The 19,379-nt window shown below is 44.5% G+C and overlaps 1 protein-coding gene across 2 annotated transcripts in view; it reads right to left on the bottom strand.

Moving 5' to 3' along the window:
* The window catches only part of LOC146869252 (uncharacterized), a 90,142-nt gene that overhangs the window by 44,626 nt on the left and 26,137 nt on the right, over positions 1–19,379 (bottom strand). Inside the window, exon 2 of one of the 2 annotated variants that reach the window (XM_085646225.1) lies at positions 18,353–18,479. The exons of the other annotated variant lie outside the window; for it this stretch is intronic. Within the exon in view, the coding sequence (XP_085502351.1) occupies positions 18,353–18,479 (127 nt within the window). The remainder of the gene's footprint in view (positions 1–18,352; positions 18,480–19,379) is intronic. 2 annotated transcript variants of the gene reach the window in all.

Below are 19,379 nucleotides of genomic sequence, written 5' to 3'. Positions count from 1 at the left end.
TAAGCAGTACATTTATATAAGATAGCACGAGTGAAAGCCTTGCTGTGTTAGTTCTTGCACATTAGTTGTGATATCTTAGAATGTAGCGCTGCTGTCTCAGTGGTGAGACGGTTAAGGAGGATAATAAAATGCTGGCAAGCGTCATGGACGAATAGAGGCTTCAGCAGACAATAACTGTAGTAAGCATGAGCCACTGCAGGTAAGTGTTTGTAAGGTGCTCAGGGAGGACGCAGACACGTTGCGGCCGCCAAGAAACGTGTTTGTATGGAGCAACAATTATGAGGCAGTGAGGGAGAAGGATAACATACAGGCGAGTGGCAGGGACAAGTACAGGCTCCATAGAACAATTAGCATAGTAAGCGGGAGCCGCTGCAGCAAAGTGTCTGAGCGGGGGAGCAGTGGGTTACACCAACAAGTTTTAAACAGTGCTTACTAGCATTTAATTTTTAAAAATCCCACAGTGTAACATTTTTAACAGCTTTATTGCGTTTGTTAGTTTGAAAATTGTGAAGGTAGGAACGGCAAACACCTTGCGGCCACAAATAAATCAGTTAGAAAGTCCTAGCAATAAGGAAAGTTAGGCAGAGGCATTGAAAAAGCAAAGTTTGTACATATAATTGCTGCGTGTTTATGCAGTATCACGAGAGATAGTACATATGAAAATAGTGATGCAAAGTGGGATTTTTTATAATAATACAAATGCCATATAAAGTACATTCACCGAAAATTTTCCTTACCTGGTTAAACAGCAATGAACTATCGCTCTTGTAAATCTGGCTTCATCCAACAGTAAAAAAAGGAATTATTTTCTTTTAGTAGTCTGCAGGTTTAAATAGGAACGAAACTCTAACAAGCTGTCGCCATTGTGAGGGAAGTGGGATAAGGGAGGGGGTGGCAAATGGTGAGCACTTTCCGGCCGCTTTGATGTTCTCATCAAAGCGGCCGCGAAATGAGCTTTTGTAAACAAGGGATTTCAAAGTGCAAACTAGTGCTTTCAGGCTGCCAAATGGTGCGCGCGCCTGGCGCACATGCACTGTATTTGGAGGCCTGAAAAGCACTAGTTTGCACTTCCAGATCCCCCTTTTACAAAAGCTCTCGCGAGAGCAGCGCTAAAGCGCTGTCTCAGGCGAGACCTAAAAAGTGCCCCTGGCAACTGCAACAAGCAGTAAATTAAAGGAAATTTCGGAAGGGCAGCGCAGGCTGAACGCGGGAGGAACCCAAACGTGATATGCACCGTGGAGAAAGTGTCAGCGCATTAAAGTGAGGCAGCGTTGCTGTGGACGGAGACGGAAGAGCGCATATTGTAGACTATATTCACAGGGGGAGAAAGTGAAGGCAAAATCTGAAGCAGCTGCCACTGTGAGGCGCAGATCAAAGTGAAAGTAGAGGCGTGAAGAGAGGCAAGTGCATGCTGCCACATAGAGCGTGAACTAAAGCAGGATATGGTTTTCTGCTTGTGAGTGCTCTTGTTTTACGAGTGGGCGCTCTCTAGCTAAGAGACCGGAGCAACTGTCTCTGAGGCGCACATGGAATTGAATGGTAATTGCAGCCGCGCCGCGCTGCGTGCGTAGCAGAGAAGGTAAAGGCAAAGAAAGAAGCTATTGTCACAGCGAGGCGCAGCGTGGGAGAGGAAGTGAGGAGAAGAGGCGCAGATCAAAGTGATGTTTAACTATGGCAGAGGGCATAGTCGACTACATACAGAAAGCCTGTTTTCATAGTTTTGGCAAATTAATAAAAAACACGCATTTAAAAGGCATAACACTACCTTTCCAGAAGAACCCTCACGCTGAAAGTAAAAAGCCGCAAGGGGAGGGGAGAGAGGAGGGGGCCTGCGCATGATTCCCTTGCCTGCTGAGCTGAAAACAATCTGAGGAGGAGCCTCTGTGCCGGTGCATTGTGGACCATGGGCATGGTCACTGCTGCTCTTGTGACTCGACCTTCTCAAAGAAGTTGCAAACATCCGTACCCAACGCTAAATGCAGGGGTATGCAGAGCATGTGAAGAAAAGGTTACATATCTGTAGTCCTGGTTCTGCATAATAATAATAATTCCCCGCTTCGTTTTCGGCACATACCTCCTTTTTGCAAAGTTTTCTTCCATGCAAACAGCATCCTAGCGTGTATTTAATTGCAAGTTCGTACTCAGATCTGCAGAAAGGAAGCCTAATAGAGGTCTCATCTGTATCCCCTGAATGTTCAATAAATATAATCTTCCAGGTTAATGTCATAGAACTCCATTGCAGCATCCAAATGCAGAGACATCCCTACTCGGCGGAGAACAAGGAGGTAAAAATGCAGCCTGATCTGCTTACATTGTAAACAGAGTAACAAGAAGACTGTTCCATTAAGAACCTGGGAGGCATCTTTTTAAAGAGTGTTTTGTGACATGAGTTCCCTCTCAGACAATGGCAGCTGGCATCTACAGGGTGGGGGAGCAGATAAAATTAAACAACCAGGCAGCCGCGGCACCCCCGCTTTACTTTTAACGTTAAAAGTAAAGCACGGGTGCCGCCATTATACCAAAAGTAAAGAAATAGATGTTTTTTCTATTACTTTACTTTTGGTATAATCGCGGCACCCGCGCTTTACTTTTAACCTCTTCAATGCCCGTGACGAGCTGGTCTCGTCATGGGCCGCGGTCGCGCTGTGCCCATGACGAGACCAGCTCATCATAAACCCCGCCCGCTAATACAACGGCCGGCACAGGGCGGGGAAAGGGGCGGGCACTGAAGGGGTTAATGTTAAAAGTAAAGCGCGGGTGCCACGATTATACCAAAAGTAAAGAAATAGATGTTTCTTTCTATTACTTTACTTTTGGTATAATCGCGGCACCCACGCTTTACTTTTAATGTTAAAAGTAAAGCGCGGGTGCAGTGATTATAACATCATCCCGATCGCTGTGAAAGCGAAAGTGATCGCAATGACATTTTGTATGTGCGCTTTTTTAAGTGCTGCTGGCTGGCCTAGCGCATTGTGGCTGCGCACGTGCACGCTCACATGCACGCAAGTGCTAGGCCAGCAAGCAGCACTTAAAAAAGCGCACATACAAAATGTCTCTCCGAGCAAGCGCATGTGCTGGGCTCAGCGAGACCTAAAAAAACTACCTGTACCAGAGACTGATTGCAACATGGAATAAAGAACCCACATGTACAAGACTGATTGTAACATGGAATAAAGAACCGGCCTGTACCGGAGTGTGATTTTTTTTTTTAAATAACAAATTTTATTTGGTTTTCCTGATGCAATATGGCTCATAGCCCAACCAGTACCTGTAGGAAACAAGATGAATCAGGAGTACCATAGTATTTAAACAATTGTAACTCCTGCAGGAACTGCAGGCAAAACAATACAAACACAGTGCAGACATTCCTAGATCCCCGTGCTTGCGTAAAAGTTACATATAAGCTAAGGCAGACAGTCACATGATGCGAAATATAACGTGTATCAAACATTGGTGTGAGTGATAAGTTCTATCAGGGGTCTAAAGATGGGAGGGGGGGGAAGGTCTATCCCTCGGTATGTCACCCAAAGAGTCCATATCTTTCTATGCTTCTGGGGGCATCACTGGCCAGAAACACTGCGATCTCCGCACCCGTACATCTATCTAGCTTAGCCTTCCATTGGACCCCCTTCCACAGCTGGGCTATGTCGCGTTTGGCAATGGTAAGAGCCAAAAAAAGGAAATGTTGTTTTTATTTGTTACCCCCGATCCAGTGCGGTGTAAAAGGAAAAGTCTTGGATCTAGCGGGAGTTCCCAGGAAAGTATGTCACTAAGGCAAGAAGCCACCCTCCTCCAGAACGGCTGCTAAAGAGAGACACGCCAGACCGTATGTAAAAATTTACTCTTTTCCCTTTCACATCTCAAACAGGTAGGTGGCTGAATTACCCCCATTTTCCAAAGTCAGAATCAAGTGTAATAGGCCCGGTGTATGTACTTGAATTGAATGAGGCGGTAGCGTGTAGACACCGCAGCACTCCGGGGGTTGGCTATGGCTTCGGCCCAGTCATCATCTGTCAAATCCGAGATATCGTCTTGCCATGCTCTCCTAGTTTTATCAAGTGTTGTTCGTGTGTGTGTGTAGTCAGTGTTTGATATATTTGCCTGATTTTATGGAGCCCCAGGTCTCCCATCAGTAGACGGCCCTCAAGTGGATGGCATTCCGGTAGGGTTTCTAGAGCACGTATCAGGGGGTCTAGTGCATGACGTAGTTGAAGATATTGAAGATATTTATAGAATTGTGTCTTGTGTAAGTGCGATTCCTCTTGCAACTGTTGAAAGAATTTCAATGTAGTGCCCTGCATCACATCTCCTAGCGCAGATATTCCCACCAAGTCCCATTGTCAAAACCCCTGCAAGGCCGTCACTGGGCGCAAGTACGTGCTCTGCCACAAGGGGATTGTTTGGGTCAGGGTCCCGCGCCACTCCATTTGCCTCACCTTGTACCGCCAGAGCCGAATCACAGTTCTACTCGCAGGGGGTAGTACACTGAGATTCCTAGAGCTATACAGGAACTGAAGAAGGGGAACCTCCTCCATTGCCGCATGCTCTAGCGCAAAAGCAGAGTCCGTTGGGGAGTTATACCACCATTCATTAATTATTAGGAGGTGAGATGAGCTGTAGTATGCATACACGGATCGCTCCCCCATTCCACAGGAATTTAATGTGTACGGCATTGACTTGCGCAAACCAGGACCTCAGTATACTGTAAGGGAAATTTTGAAGTTGGTACAGAATCCTTGGCAGACCACCCGTATAACGATAAGGGGAGGGAGGACCAAATTGCTGTTTCATTGTTCAGACTTGTAAGTACCGGGTTAATATTATGTTCCCAGGAAATCTTTGGACAGAGCGACATAAAAATGCCTAAATATTTAAAACCCCCAGTCGCGTGCGATAGCTGCGTCGCCCAGGTGCCCCGCCCCTGGTTGCCACATACTGGAAAAAGCACGGATTAAGCAGGGTTGGTGTGGAGGCCCGTAGTTTACCCAAACCCTCTGAGGATTTGCAAGAGGTGTGGGCCTGAGAACCACGGGTCCGTTAAAAAGAAGAGGACATAATCCGCATACAGCGCAATACGATCCGATCTCACCTGAGACGACTCAAATCCACGGAAAACTGGGTCACTCCAAACCCACACAGCCAGGGGCTCCACAGCCAAAGCAAATAATAGCGGGGGCATCCCTGCCTCGTGCCCCTGCATATAGGGAAGGGGTGTGAGCGATGACCTGCTATACGCACGGAGGCCGTCAAGTCAGTGTATAGCAAATGGACATACGTTGTAAATAGAGGGCCAAAATTAGCCACTTCGTGTAATTGGAAGAGATAGACCTAGCTAAGAGAATCAAATGCTTTGTATATGTCGGCCAATAATATAGCCGCTGGGCGTCCTAATTCTGCGGCTAATGCCACGGCGTTATGTACTCTGCAGATGTTCTGACAGGTGGCTCGGTATGGCATAAAGCCTGATTGGTCTGGATGGATTAAGTCCGCCTCACAGGTGCACAGGTGATCCGCCAGAACCTTCCCTAGGAGTTTTGGTTCGAAGTTAATGAGGGAAATTGGGCGGTATGAAGAGGGCTTCTCCGTCGGGCGACCCGGTTTGAGGAATAAAACAATCTCCGCGTGACGCCACGCCCAGGGTAATATATTCTGTTCATGGGCATCCTGTATTGCTGCCAGTAGATGTGGGCCTGGCATGTGCATGTGCGGTGGCAGAAATTCTATGGGGAATCCGTTGGGTCAAGGGGCCCACCCCAGGCGCATGTCATGCAAGGCCCCGCTCAACTCATCAAGTGTGATTGGGGCTTCTAGTTGCTCCCGTACCTGGTCAGCGAGTCTGCGGGGTGGGATATCTCTGAGAAACTCCGCTATTTGGGCTTCTGAGAGTTGCTTGCGACATTCGTATAGTGAGGTAAAGTGCCATGCGAATTCTTGAGCCACCCTCCCGGAGATGAGCAAAGGCTACCCTCAGCGTCCCGTAAGGTCAGGACCGCAGCGGGGGCTCTGTCTACCAGGCAGAGTCTATGCAGCATTTTACTTGACTTGTCCCCCTACTGATATATTCTGTGTTGCGATGCTTCCCAGATCTCCTTTGCTGCACCCATAAGGTATTATTGTATGGTCTGTTGCACCTGCAGCAAGTTACTCTGAAGCGACCGGAGTGTGATTTTAACATAGAATAAAGAACCTACCTGTACCAGAGTCTGATTGTAACATGGGATAAAGAACCCACATGTACCAGATTGTGATTGTAACATGGAATAAGGAACCCACATGTACCAGATTATGATTGTACCATGGAATGAATAACTGACTTGTACCAGATTGTGATTTTAACATGGAACAAAGAACCTACCTGTGCCAGAGTGTGATGGTAACATGGAATAAAAACAACACTTGTACAAGACTGATTGTAACATGGAATTAAGAACCCACATGTAACAGACTGTGATTGTAACATGGAATCAAGAACCCATATGTACAAGACTGTGATTGTGACATGGAATAAAGAACAGACACCGGTACCGGAGTGTGATTTTAACATAGAATAAAGAACCTACCTGTACCAGAGTCTGATTGTAACATGGGATAAAGAACTCACATGTACCAGATTGCGATTGTAACATGGGACCTACCTGTATCAGATTTTGATAGTACCATGGAATAAAGAACAGATCTGTACCAGACTGTGATTGTAATATGGAAAAAAGACCCTTACAGTACCAGATTGTATCATGGAATAAAGAGCCGACCTGTACCAGGTTGTGATTGTAACATGGAATATAGAACCAAAATGTACCAGAGTGTGATTGTAACATGGGATAAAGAACCTACCACCAGTACCAGATTGTGATTGTAACATGGGATAAAGAACCTACCACCAGTACCAGATTGTGATTGTAACATAGGATAAAGAACCTACCTGTAACAGGTTGTGATTGTAACATGGAATAAAGAACCAAAATGTACCAGAGTGTGATTGTAACATGGGATAAAGAACCTACCTCTACCAGAGTGTGATTATATCATGGAATATTACATCTACCACCGGTACCAGATTGTTATTGCAACATGGAATTCAGAACCTACCTGGACCAGATCGTGATTGTAACATGGAACAAAGAACCGGCCTGTAACCGATTGCAACTGTATCATGGAATAAAGAAGCTACAATACCATAGTGTGATAGTAACAAGGAATTAAGAACCGAAATGTACCAGAGTGTGATTGTAACATGGAATAAAGAACCTACCACCTATACCAGATTGTCATTGTAACATGGAGTAAAGAACTTACCTGTACATGATTGTGATTGTAGCGTGGAATAAAGAAATTACCTCTACCAACCTGTGATTGTAACTTGGAATAAAGAACACACCTGTACCAGATCGAGATTGTAACATGGAATAAAGAACCTACAAGTACCAGAATACGACTGTACCATAGAATAAAGAACCTACCAGTACCAGAATACGATTGTACCATGGAATAAAGATCCTACCTGTACCAGATCACGGTTGTACCAGGGCTAAAGTGCTTGTGCTCACTCCCATAAACATGGTCTAGTAGAGTGCACTACATGTGCCCAGGACCTGTAAATTAAATGCTACTAGTGGACCGCCTACAGCATGGATTGTGCCTCCCATTTAAGTAGTCCTTTAAACATGTCTCAGGCCTGTGTGTGCAGTTTACACTGCCATGTCAACTTGGCCTTTAAAACCCCTTGCTAAGAGTTGCACTCTCCTTTTATTACATTTAAGACATTTCTCTGGTTGGACCCAGGTAGCCCATAGGGAAGGGTGCTGTGCAACCAAAAGGCAGGACATGTACGTTTAAGTTTTATGTGTCCTGGTAGTGAAAAACACTTAAATTTGTTTTTCACTACAGTGAGGCCCATCCCTCTCATAGGAAAATATTGGGGATGCCTTAGTTCACTTAATTTCTAGATTGAGTGGGAGTAGATCTGTCATGTTTATTAACTCTGGAATGGTAAAAATCCTCTCTACTGCTAAAGTCAAATTTATCACTACACTCTAAAAAAAGGCCACTTTTAGTAAGTTGTACCTAGTTCTCTAGCCCGAGGAGACCCTAAAACAAAAGAGGTTGAATTGCGTCGACTGCCAAGCATTTGGATGATATGGAAGTGCTTACCTTGGAGAGGCAACCTGTGTGACTGATTTGGGGCCTCATATTGGCCAGAATAATAAGGTGTACTAACCCCTGATGTTTTATATTTAGTTCAGGAGTATTGGTAATTGAGGGAAATAAATGCAACTCCTTCTGTAACAGAGTTGTGAACTAGTACATTTTTAACTGATTTTCAAACTAGGTAATGTTTTACATTGTTTTCTGTTGGTTTTAGGCACTCATGAATGAGATGTGGGCCACTGAAGTTTATATATTTAACTAATGGTTATGTCATCCAATGGTTATTATTTGTCTTGTAAAATGAACCTATAAATTGTAAAACGAATATAACGCAATGAAGAAGTGGTCATGCTAATTACTTTTCTTGATTACATCAAACCAATTTGTGTGTAAATAATTTCAGACAAGGTACTTTGTGTTTGTAACTTTTAAAAAGAAGGCATTCTTCTGCTCTTAGACATTTGCACCAACAGCCTGTCTCCAATACAAGCCTGAGGTGGGTGACAGCAAATATTTGCTGATGATTTTGTAATACAAGTTCCTCGTGAAGAGGGGATAAGGCTACTGCAAATACATTACTATGGGCTTGGAGATGGAGACAATCAGAGCCTCTCTAGTAGTGTCTAGCTAGGAACCCCATTTCTATGACCCAGAATAAATGGCGGCCAAACAGGATGCCGAGGAGACCACATATGTCTGATAGAATTCCACCAGTAGCCCATACATCCTCAGCATTATACCCCTCGCAAGTTCCTTGATGGCTTCTTTAATTTCAGACTCCATTACAGGCCCACCTAATGTCTCACACTCTTCAACCGCTAACTGTGAAAATGTTACCCTATCCAGAAATGTCTCCATTTCCTCCTCAGGAACCGGGGGTGGTTTGTCACACAGTTCTCAATAATGTTGAATAAAGACCATGTGCATGTCACACTGACAGAACACAACGTCACCTAGTGATCTATTAATCTCAGTCACTGAGCAGCTAGCTCCTCCCTTCAGGTTATAACAACCAGGCCAGCAGTTTCTGCTCTGCCACTCTCTGCATGTGTGGAGTCCAAGTGTTCTTGATCATTCAGGGCCCTTAACTGTGCCACCACAGTTGCATGTTTCTCATTTTCCTAATATGGGTTTGATCAAGGGGTCTACTGGAAAGCCATTTCCAGCGCATGCATGCTGCCTTCCAGTTTGATCAATTTGTTTTTTAAGGACTTTTGCACTCCTATTGTTTGACTGATGCAAAAGCCCCGTACCACACCCTTAAAGACATCCCACTCTAAGTTGATGTGGTGTGTTGTGCCATGATTGATTCAAAAATATTTCCCACCTGCATTGCCCAAGGGATCTCTAAACATATGTTTGTGTAAATGTAAGGGCGAGAGCCTCCATGAAGGAATTGGTGCTAGCTGTCATCTCCACACAACTCTGAAAATGAAGGGCCCGCGGTCCATTAATGTGCTGGTAGAATACTCTATGTATATGATCTCACTAATTCCAGGAAGCACATCAGTCTATCCAGTTGGACATGTAGATCATAAACTGGTTTATAAGAGGAATATACCTTAGTCTCCAGACGTCAGCCAAATCTCAGTTTATCGCCCATCCTCGATAGTCTAGAGTTAATTTTACTACTGGTTAGCCAATAAGAGGGGGAACTGACCTAGCCAGGGTCACATTTCCACACAATTATAATCTCCTCCAAGCACCATTGCAATTGGCATGTCTCGTGACAACTGCAGGGCCAGAGACTCGAAAACATGCATCTGGTTCGTGTTCGGGGCATAAATGCTCCCATTCACAAGAGGAACTCTATATACTCTCAACTGCATCAGAATGCATTAGCACACACTGCCCGAGGGATTTGGATTTTGTCCCCATATAAATAACAGGAACATGCAGTCGTACAACAGGTAATGGGACTGGCGAGGTGATGCAGACACCTGCCAAGTACCCTGATGCATAGTACTTGGCAGAGCTGAATAACACATCTACATGCGGCCTTAGTGATAGATAAAGGTGGCACAACCAAGCTACAGACCAGTGGATTGCTGACTGTTCAGATGAACCGACTGTGGCAGAATGGATGAGGGCATGTGTTGGAAGGTGGATTATTAGTAGGGGTAAGTATGAACCTACCACTATGAATAAGGCTACCAATGCAATGTTAGTTTCAGTCAAGGTCTCAGTAAACTAGCCCATAGCTCAACAGCTGGTAGCTGGCAATGAGCAGGGAGGCTTAACTTAGTAAACAAATGTGTGTAAAGCATTTAAAAACACCAATACATTAAATACGTTAGACAACACACAATAAACATACCACACCATGTTATAAAAATAAGAAATATTTTTATCTTTAAAATAACACCAAATATGGCCCTCACATATTTATTCAATGCTCTGGGGCACCAAGCGAGGGGGGAGGGGGCACCATTGTCCAATCAGGTGCAGGGTGCCACCCAAAAGTATGACAGCTCCTCCAAAGTGTGGCATATTCTTGTACCACAAAGCACTGCACTTTAAAATCCAAGATGGAGGATTCTTCTCCAGCAGAGTAAAACATAGCTAAACCAACCTACTCATGTGGCAGGGCGAAAAAAATCAAAAATTTTACTACACCTGCATGTCTAGTAACTTGAATACACTACTCAACCTAACTGTAATGTAGTTGACCCGTGAACGGGTCTCATCCTGACTGTCACGCAGGTCACTTTACAAAATCCTCTAACTTCAGTGACAGAAAGTAAAGTAAATGTAGAGAGACAGGAAGAGGAAAAATGTGACAAGATAACAGATTTTAAAGGCATTTTTATTGGTCATTTACTTTGTGAGCAAGTGGAACACCTTTTGTCAGCTCGCCAGAATGGGCGAGTAGGCCCTAAAGATAGCTTGTCCCGATTTAATCTGGCTCGCTATTGACACTGGACGAGTGGATTTTCCGAGCCCTGGGTGGCTCATTTCCATTAACAATCCCCCACCAGACCTTCTGCAAATTCCATTCCTAGGCCTGCCAGCTGGCAGGGGGGCATTCCTTGCTGTCCTGCTGTCTTTGAAGTCCAGTTTGATACTCCCCCTTGTGACCTGTTCCTTGCAGCTGCAGAGCTCTCCACACCAGATAACCTTTGCTCACGCAGGCCACTATCACCTCATCAAAGCGGCTTGGCTAAGCCTGTTAAGGCTGACTAATCAGGAGAGGCTGCTAGAAGACTGGATTTGGGCTCACAAAAAAGGAAGCCCAATAACATTTCTTCCCCATTATTTATGGTAAATTCAACAGTGGCAAGTCATTGGATTTATCATTACCAATCTTTTTGAATCCTTGAATGATATTTTTCTATCGTTATATGTACTAAAATAAAATAGTTCAATATTAGCCTATAAAGCGAAGTGTCTACAATAGGGAAAAGGGAAATTGTTTGTTTTTCACTCACTATGGCATATAAAACACCTTTTATAATGTCCCTGCATGTAACTGCATGGCACCCCACCCTTGGGGCACCTAGGGGAGACTTATGTAAAAATAAGGTAGATTAGCACTTTGGAAGTACCTTTAATTCCAAAGTCAAATTTGCATACAATCTACTTTTAAAGACAATCTGCAAAGCAGGGCTGCCTTTAAAAGTGACAGCAGGCAAAACAACAGTGCACACTCCAGTGCAGGAAGTAAACTGGGCCTATAAACCTCCCGGCCCGATTATATACTAGGGACTTATAGGTAGTTTGAATCCCTCTTGCCCCATTATATACTAGGGATTTAGAGGAGTCTGTCATTGCCAACTGTAATTATACCTAATTACTATATACCTTTTTAATCAGAGTACTGGCCCTGGGTCTGGTTAGCATAGCCCAGGGCAAACTCGCAGTCAGAAAATCAGCATCTAGGAGGTCACAATTGGGGATAAAAATAGGGGGGCACTGCAAAAACACATAGTTCCTCACATCATGTGAACGAGTGAAGGCAACATTTTAGCGAGTGTGTTTTCTCCATTTACATTGAACCTACCTGAGGCCAAATAAATTGACTAAGAAATACCCCACCAGGCCCGCAGTTTGCAGCGGATGCAAGCATCCTTCTCTATCAAAATGTGCCTGTTGGGTGTGATGCCAAACGGAAATGCTCCATAATGAAAACCTGAATTTTGGCGCTCAGTATGATGTTGACGAGGAGGCGGATTGCAATACAGTGGGTGAGGTCTAAGGCCCGAAGGAAAAGCCTGGAAAGCAGAATTAATAGAGTGGGCAATAGCAGAGTGGCAACTTACTCAGGCCTAGATATCATAGAAACCACATCTAACTGGCTAATATTATTAGCTTAATGTATGGACAGGAAGGTTCTGCGCCCAACCCTTCAAAAGCAGCCAATGCCCGGCCGCACTTTGGCCTTTGGCTGTTGCAGCATACAGTTGGTCAGTACTACCTCTTCTCGGGCAGCCTCTACCCCCACCAGCCAAGCATGCCCTTCGTGTCCAAAGTATGCCCTAATTTACTACTGTCCCAGTCCAGTGGCCGCCGTTCCCTTTTTAGGTCAAGCCTAGGCAGCGCATGGGCTGCTCTGAAAGCCATGCTGTATTAGGGTATGGACTTGAAGCCACGCCCAATCTCCACCCATATTTTTCTGTGGCTTGTGTCATTGTCCTTCGTAAATACTGGCTTCTGAATGGTAATAGACTTGTTAGCCCCTCCTGGGTACCGTCCGGTCTTCATTTGTAACCTCCCACGAGGACTTGCTCTTTTACTTCGGATGTCACACAGTACGTTTATTTTAGCCTGTAAGCACTCTTTTCTTTAATTAATTTCTCGTACTGCAGGCCCGACATGCTTTCCTGCAACAATCAGCGCGCCATGCGCCCTTTCACTTTCATTGTAGCGCGCAGACCGCACTGATTATGTAAAAAGGCCGTCAAAACCATCCATTTCTTATTTTATAACAGTGTGCCATACCGCACTTCACTTAGCAGCCCTCTATGCCTACCAGCATTGCACCGTCCTGGACTCACATCACCCCCCTCCCTCTACCCGCCCCCACTGCTCAGCAGCAGAAGCCAGGAGCAGCAATGCAGGAGGAGGAGCAGTCGGCAAGCAAGGCACAAGTCGCATTTCAGTGAGGTGGTCCGCACTGAAATGCGATGTCACCCATTCAAAGCGCCTCCTCAACTGTCAAGCGGAGCGCTTTAATTAGCATTTAGCACCACTGTGTAACCGAATTAGCAAGCTAGTGCAAGCTGCGATCTGCTGCTTGGAGCTGGGGGTCTGACTCAGCTGAGCGAGGTTTGTCTACAATGTTACACCACGGCATTCAGCACGGACCTCATGAGAGTCAGTCTGATTTTGCGCAATTACTTCTGCCCCGAGGAGGGATAGAATCTTTGACCTGCTGCAGCGCGCGAGCAGTGCACAACTCAAAGTTTCAACCAGCGCAGGCAGACGCTCCTGCTGGTGCTGTGCTGTTACATGATGGGTACCTATCTGGTTAGAAACCGCAAATAAAGCTGTCCGCTCCTCATTCAACCCCATTGCGCCGTTAGCCTCCCCTTCCTGCCCCGTCAGCCTGGAAAGCTGTCTGAGGTGCACCTAATGCCGCAGCCCGGGTTCGCAGTCGCAACGCCTGGGACGGGAGGCCTATTTCATATGCTTCCCGGAGTAGCAGTCCATCACGGCAGCCATCGCCCTCCTCGCTCCATGATGGGGGGCCAGTGCTGAGCCCAGCCGTTGCCAGGGGTTAGCTATGGCCAAGCGTCTAAAACTAGAAACCCCGATGCGGCAGAGAAGCTGTCCCAGGAGGCGCATGGAGACCCTGGGTGCAGCGCTGCACCGTGACAGGTAGTACAGACCAGGCCTCAGAGTAATGGACAAAGTCGGGCCCCGAGGAGGGGGTCGAGACTCGAGACAGGGCAGAGAGCAGGGGCTGCTGATTAGACGCTCCAGTGCCTGCCCTCAACCATTCCAGGGAGCTAGACAGTTTGAAGTCCGCTTTCCAGCAATAAATCTGACTGCTTTAAGATTTGAGATTCTCTAACTTTGTGAAGTGCTTGGTTGTGTGTCTAGTCAACAATGTCTTTTTTTGTGACTTTTTGTGGCATAATTAACTTGTGACTTTGGGTAAACATCAGCCTCGAGAGTGCTGCATGATGATTAAAAAACGTGTTACTGGTCCTGTGCAATAAATAGTCTTGCAGTTGATTTTGGCATCATGTTGTCACTTTTCACAACCCCCACAAGGTCACATTAATTATTTAAGCCTTTTATTCCGTTTTCAGTCTCTCTAAGTTTCTCAAAGTTTCAGTTTCTATCTTTGCATTGTTTGTAATTAATTGTCAGTGCCAATTCACTCTTTCCTGTATGCCCCATTAATGTCTCCCTACGTTTTGGTGTGAGTGCCCGGTGCCTTTCTACCCTGTGTCTGCATAAAGTTGTAGCGGAAGTCTACCCATGTCTTTATGCTCCTCTGTCTATCTCTATAAATCTCAGGGTCTGTAAATACGCGTCTGTTACTGTGTCTGTGTCCTAGTGTCACTCAATCCATGTCTTTCCACCTCCTTGTCTCGCTCAGTTGGAGTGTGCACAGAAGCGCTGTCAACAGGCTGCCTTCAGAAGCTCCCATTCAAACTTCACCGATGTCCACCTCTCACAGTGCAGTAAATGCCTGCCAGACATTTCACCTCCTCCAACACAGGGATGCACCAAGAAGCTAGTATAGTGTCTCATTGTGCAAATAGTTGTAATTTGTGATATTTATATATCTCCCTCATCTCCATTGCTTCATTTTGCTCATGAAAAGTTTCATTCATTCTCGTCCAAATATAGTATTTCTGCTGCTGTCTCAAGTCTAAACTACCACCTTGTGGCAGTTCGGAAGTTAAAAAAAAAAATAAAGTCCTGAATCGATTGTTTAATTAAGGGACTGGCATGAAATGATCAAGTTGGCAGCACCCAAACCCCATATAATGTGTTCTTCATGGACATCCCTGATTCGAAAGATTGATATAAGTTTATCTCCCTTTTTGACAAACTCCGACTGATTGAGTAGCTCTCCATTACATCCAATCTCCTTATTAATCTCTTTTCCTCCCATCTTTTTGTTCTGAACGGGGAATCTGTTTTATAGGTGTGGGGCTATAGGTAGGGGGGACCTGTGATGGGCAGTACAGGATACACCCCCTAAAACCTTGGGTGGAAATTCCACTCCTTCCCTTCTACTCATTTATTCCCACTATCCAAACAGAGCCCTGGCTCCTCTCCCAGGTTGCCCTTGGCTAAGTGTAATCGCGTTGTAAATCTGTTGGGGTCTGCCATGTTATTGTTGCAGGTTTGGTGACTCTAGGGTTCCTCAGAAATATTGACGGACAGTGATAATGCCAAACCACCACTATGTAGAGTATACAGGCCCCTTGTCTTAGTGTATAAAGTCAATTTTTTATTTTTATTTTAGTATCTGTTTTTTGGGATGGAGATGTATGTCGAAAGAATAGGGGGATGTTGAACTCATACAGTGAACTGAGCACTCGGGTAGGGTGGGGGCTACTGGTTTGGAGCAGAGTGCCTTGCAGAAAGAGAAGCTGAATATAATTTGGGTCAGACCTGCCATCAGCCTGCTATACAGCAAAATGGCAGACCTATGGTCAATTTAACAAAGAAGGGCCTACACAGGGGTTTTATGCTGGCTGAGTGGTAATTGTCATATAGTAACACAGGACCCGCTGGTCAATTTAATATGGCCTACAAATTAGGCTGGAAGGGCAAGGACAAGGGTCTCATAATTCAGGTGTGGCCAGAACGGGCCAGGGGCCCCCTATGATACAAAACCTACCCTCTCTCAAGGTGTGGGGCTATAGGTAGGGGGGGACCTGTGATGGGCAGTACAGGATACACCCCCTAAAACCTTAGGTGGAAATTTCACTCCTTCCCTTCTACTCATTTATTCCCACTATCCAAACAGAGCCCTGGCTCCTCTCCCAGGTTGCCCTTGGCTAAGTGTAATCGCGTTGTAAATCTGTTGGGGTCTGCCATGTTATTGTTGCAGGTTTGGTGACTCTAGGGTTCCTCAGAAATATTGACGGACAGTGATAATGCCAAACCACCACTATGTAGAGTATACAGGCCCCTTGTCTTAGTGTATAAAGTCAATTTTTTATTTTTATTTTAGTATCTGTTTTTTGGGCTGGAGATGGAAGTCCTTTTTACATCGTGTCATCCTGTATTGTATTGTATTGTAAATAACAAATGCCTTGTATTTATGTTTTAAAACCCAAAACATAAATAGAAGGCATTGTCATTTAACAATGCCAATACCTCAAAATCGTGTGAATGTGAGACCTATTGCATTGCAAATGCTTGTTTCAAACGCTGTGTGCAGGAAAAGAGAATGTGTGCGAACGAGGGGTATGTGCAACCGTTGGCCCCACAGAGAAGTATGCCCGCCCCTTCTCACTTGTTTTACATCTGTAGATGGTTGATAATGTCCAATTATTTTTCTAATTTCACCAACATAGCTGCTACTAACAAACTCTATAACCAGATGTAAACCAGAAACAAACCTGGGGGCGGCTTACTCCACCAGCAACACAAGGCATGCTGGGAAGCGCAATGTAATTTCAGTACCGCTCTCAAACAGACTGAACCGATTAAGAAACCCCATCCTGCCTCGCAAGCAGCATACTTTGACTACTGTAACGTATTCCTCAGGGCCGTATTTACAGACTGCACACAGTATCCCAGATTTCTGGTCATATGAAGGGAAGCAATTCAGACATTGTCTGAGCGCACACGCCATTCAGTTACTTGGGTGGGAGGGTGGAGAAAGATGTAGAGGTCGATTAAAAAAAGATCTGCTCTGTTCCCGTGTGAAATTGTATTGCACCACTTATATTTTTTTTCAAGAAAAGTATTTCTTGTATTGTTTGACATTGCAGTAACATGAAGTAACAGTTTCCACAGCCTTGGAGGAATAGAGGGCATTTGCAAAACTAAGCAGAAATTACATTTGAAGAGAAGCCATTTCAGCCTGCCCACTCCTTGCGTTCTTTGAAAACCCAGACTCTACGTGGTATGCAACTTTATCTTTGCTTACTCAAACTCTCTGTGCCTGTACCAGGCCTTTCTGAACTCATTTATGATGCCAGTTTCCCCCTAGGTATTATTTTTTCTCTGAGCTATCCCCCGCCAACCTCCATCCACTCCTACTGAGTTTTTGTCGTCATATCCTGTCACGTACTTCTATGGTAAATGTTCCACTGATAAATGTTATAGTAAAACTATAGCTATCTCATCCCAAAGGAATCACTGAAAAGGAGGTGACTGTGTCCACTAGATCGATAACTATAGTTTCAATACTACAGTATGGGTTTCTCTTGATTGGTACCTATGGGTCTATCCTTTGCATATCTTTGTTTATGTTCACAAACCCGTTGTGTCTTTGATTTTTCAATTTTATTTTATCCAGAAGATATTCACAAGTGATTCTGATGTAATGATTGTTTTGTTTATTTATCTCATTCATTACCTTTTTCTTGTCTTTCCTTGTATCTGGTTATGATCACTGTCTGTTTTGACATTAACTTTTACTTTGTAGCCCATTGTATGGCCCTGATGAAGAGACCTTGATGTCGTGAAACATGTGTGGCCAGTTTTTGGTCAAAAAATGTAAAAAAAGATTTGCATGAAAACAATTATTTTTTTAAACAACCAATTTGTCTGTAGACCTCAAACTAAGTCTGTCTTTTCATTGATTATCTGTGGCGGCTAATGGGAAGCAATGCTCACTTTTGAGGTCTTACCCGTCTGATGATTAAAACCTCCAATTTCCCCTTTGTCTTTGTTATTTAGTTGCAAATGATTGGCTCTCAGTTCAAAGTGAAAGCGCAGCATGGGGAGATTTTCCAAAAATAGCATTTGCAATGCAATGGGTCTTGCATTTGCAAAAGTTTAAGCTATTGGCGTTGTCATTTACAATGCCAATAGCTCAAACTCTTGTAAATGCGTGACCTATTGCATTGCAAATGCTTGTTACCACTAACAATCTTTAAGCATGCATCATAACCACTGCGGCCTGTTTTTCAGGAGTACCCACTCCACCTCGACACACCCACAACATTACTGCTGGAAGAATGAAAGTGATAGAACAAAGACAGAACTTCAAAGCAAGAATCCATACATGCAGTATCCGGATGACAGCAACGTCTCATATTAATGATCAATACTGCAACTTTACCCAGCGAGATCAGCGCCCGGTGAATTTCTTTCATCACGTTCCCATAGAGCTCCTTCTGCCATTCTTGTAAAAGATTCCAGTCGTCCGGTGAGAAACTGCAAGAAGCATTGCCAAAGGGAATCTGTGTCTGGAACAAAAACTGTTATGTTTCTATCTTGGCTGCTACACTCTGTGTCCCTGTGTTCATCTTAAATAGATTGACCTTAATGTTAACTTTCCACTACATTCTTCCTCTTCTTTTTAATAGAAGCAGAGATTGATACACTTAAGAGCATTTCTGAAATTAAAAAGGCGGAATGAATAAACTGACTGGGAGGGGCTGAAGACCACTTTAAATATGAAACAATTGATTAAATAATAGTTTTAACACTCAGTGCCTGATTACAAGTGGGTCATTAAAAGACAATCCCCTCACACACATCTATAAACAAGGAGGTGTTTATTGCATACAGTAATTACAGTGGGCGATAAGGTTTTGCTCCATTACATTTTGCAGATTCAATTTGCAGGAAATTAATAGGGAACATGAATTGCTATTTATCTGGGCATGTTAATACATGTGTGTATGCGCATAGGTTTATATTTATATGGTACTTGTACAGCACCAAACGGCAGAAGAGTTGTGTACAGGGTCAAAGGCAAGAATAAGGTCAACGAGTGATAAAAGCTGAGATAGTTTGTGTCTTGCTTCTATACTGTGATGTAGTGTTCTTAGTCTCCAGCCTGATGGTGTCCAGGCTGTGGGTGTGCCGAGTGACACCAGAGTTGGTGAGCTTGTCTGTAAAGTAAGCAGGGGTGTTATTCATTATGGCTTTGTAAATGATGCATCTGGTTTGAAGATGTTGAGGCCTGGCAAGTGGAGCCAATGTAATTCCATCTGGATGAGCTTGATACGGTTATGCTAGGTTACAAGTATTTGTAGAGCGCGCTATCAACCTTGAGGGTATCCTAACGCTATGCGAGTACTGGAGTCTAAACTGTCTATAGCGAGGTTACTCCAAAAGACAAGTCTTCAGCCTACTACGGA

Source organism: Triturus cristatus, chromosome 1_1 (genome assembly GCF_964204655.1).
Source record: "Triturus cristatus chromosome 1_1, aTriCri1.1, whole genome shotgun sequence".
Taxonomy (NCBI): Eukaryota; Metazoa; Chordata; class Amphibia; order Caudata; family Salamandridae; genus Triturus; species Triturus cristatus.
Note: the sequence above shows the minus strand (reverse complement) of the source record. Positions and strands in the feature narration are given on the sequence as shown.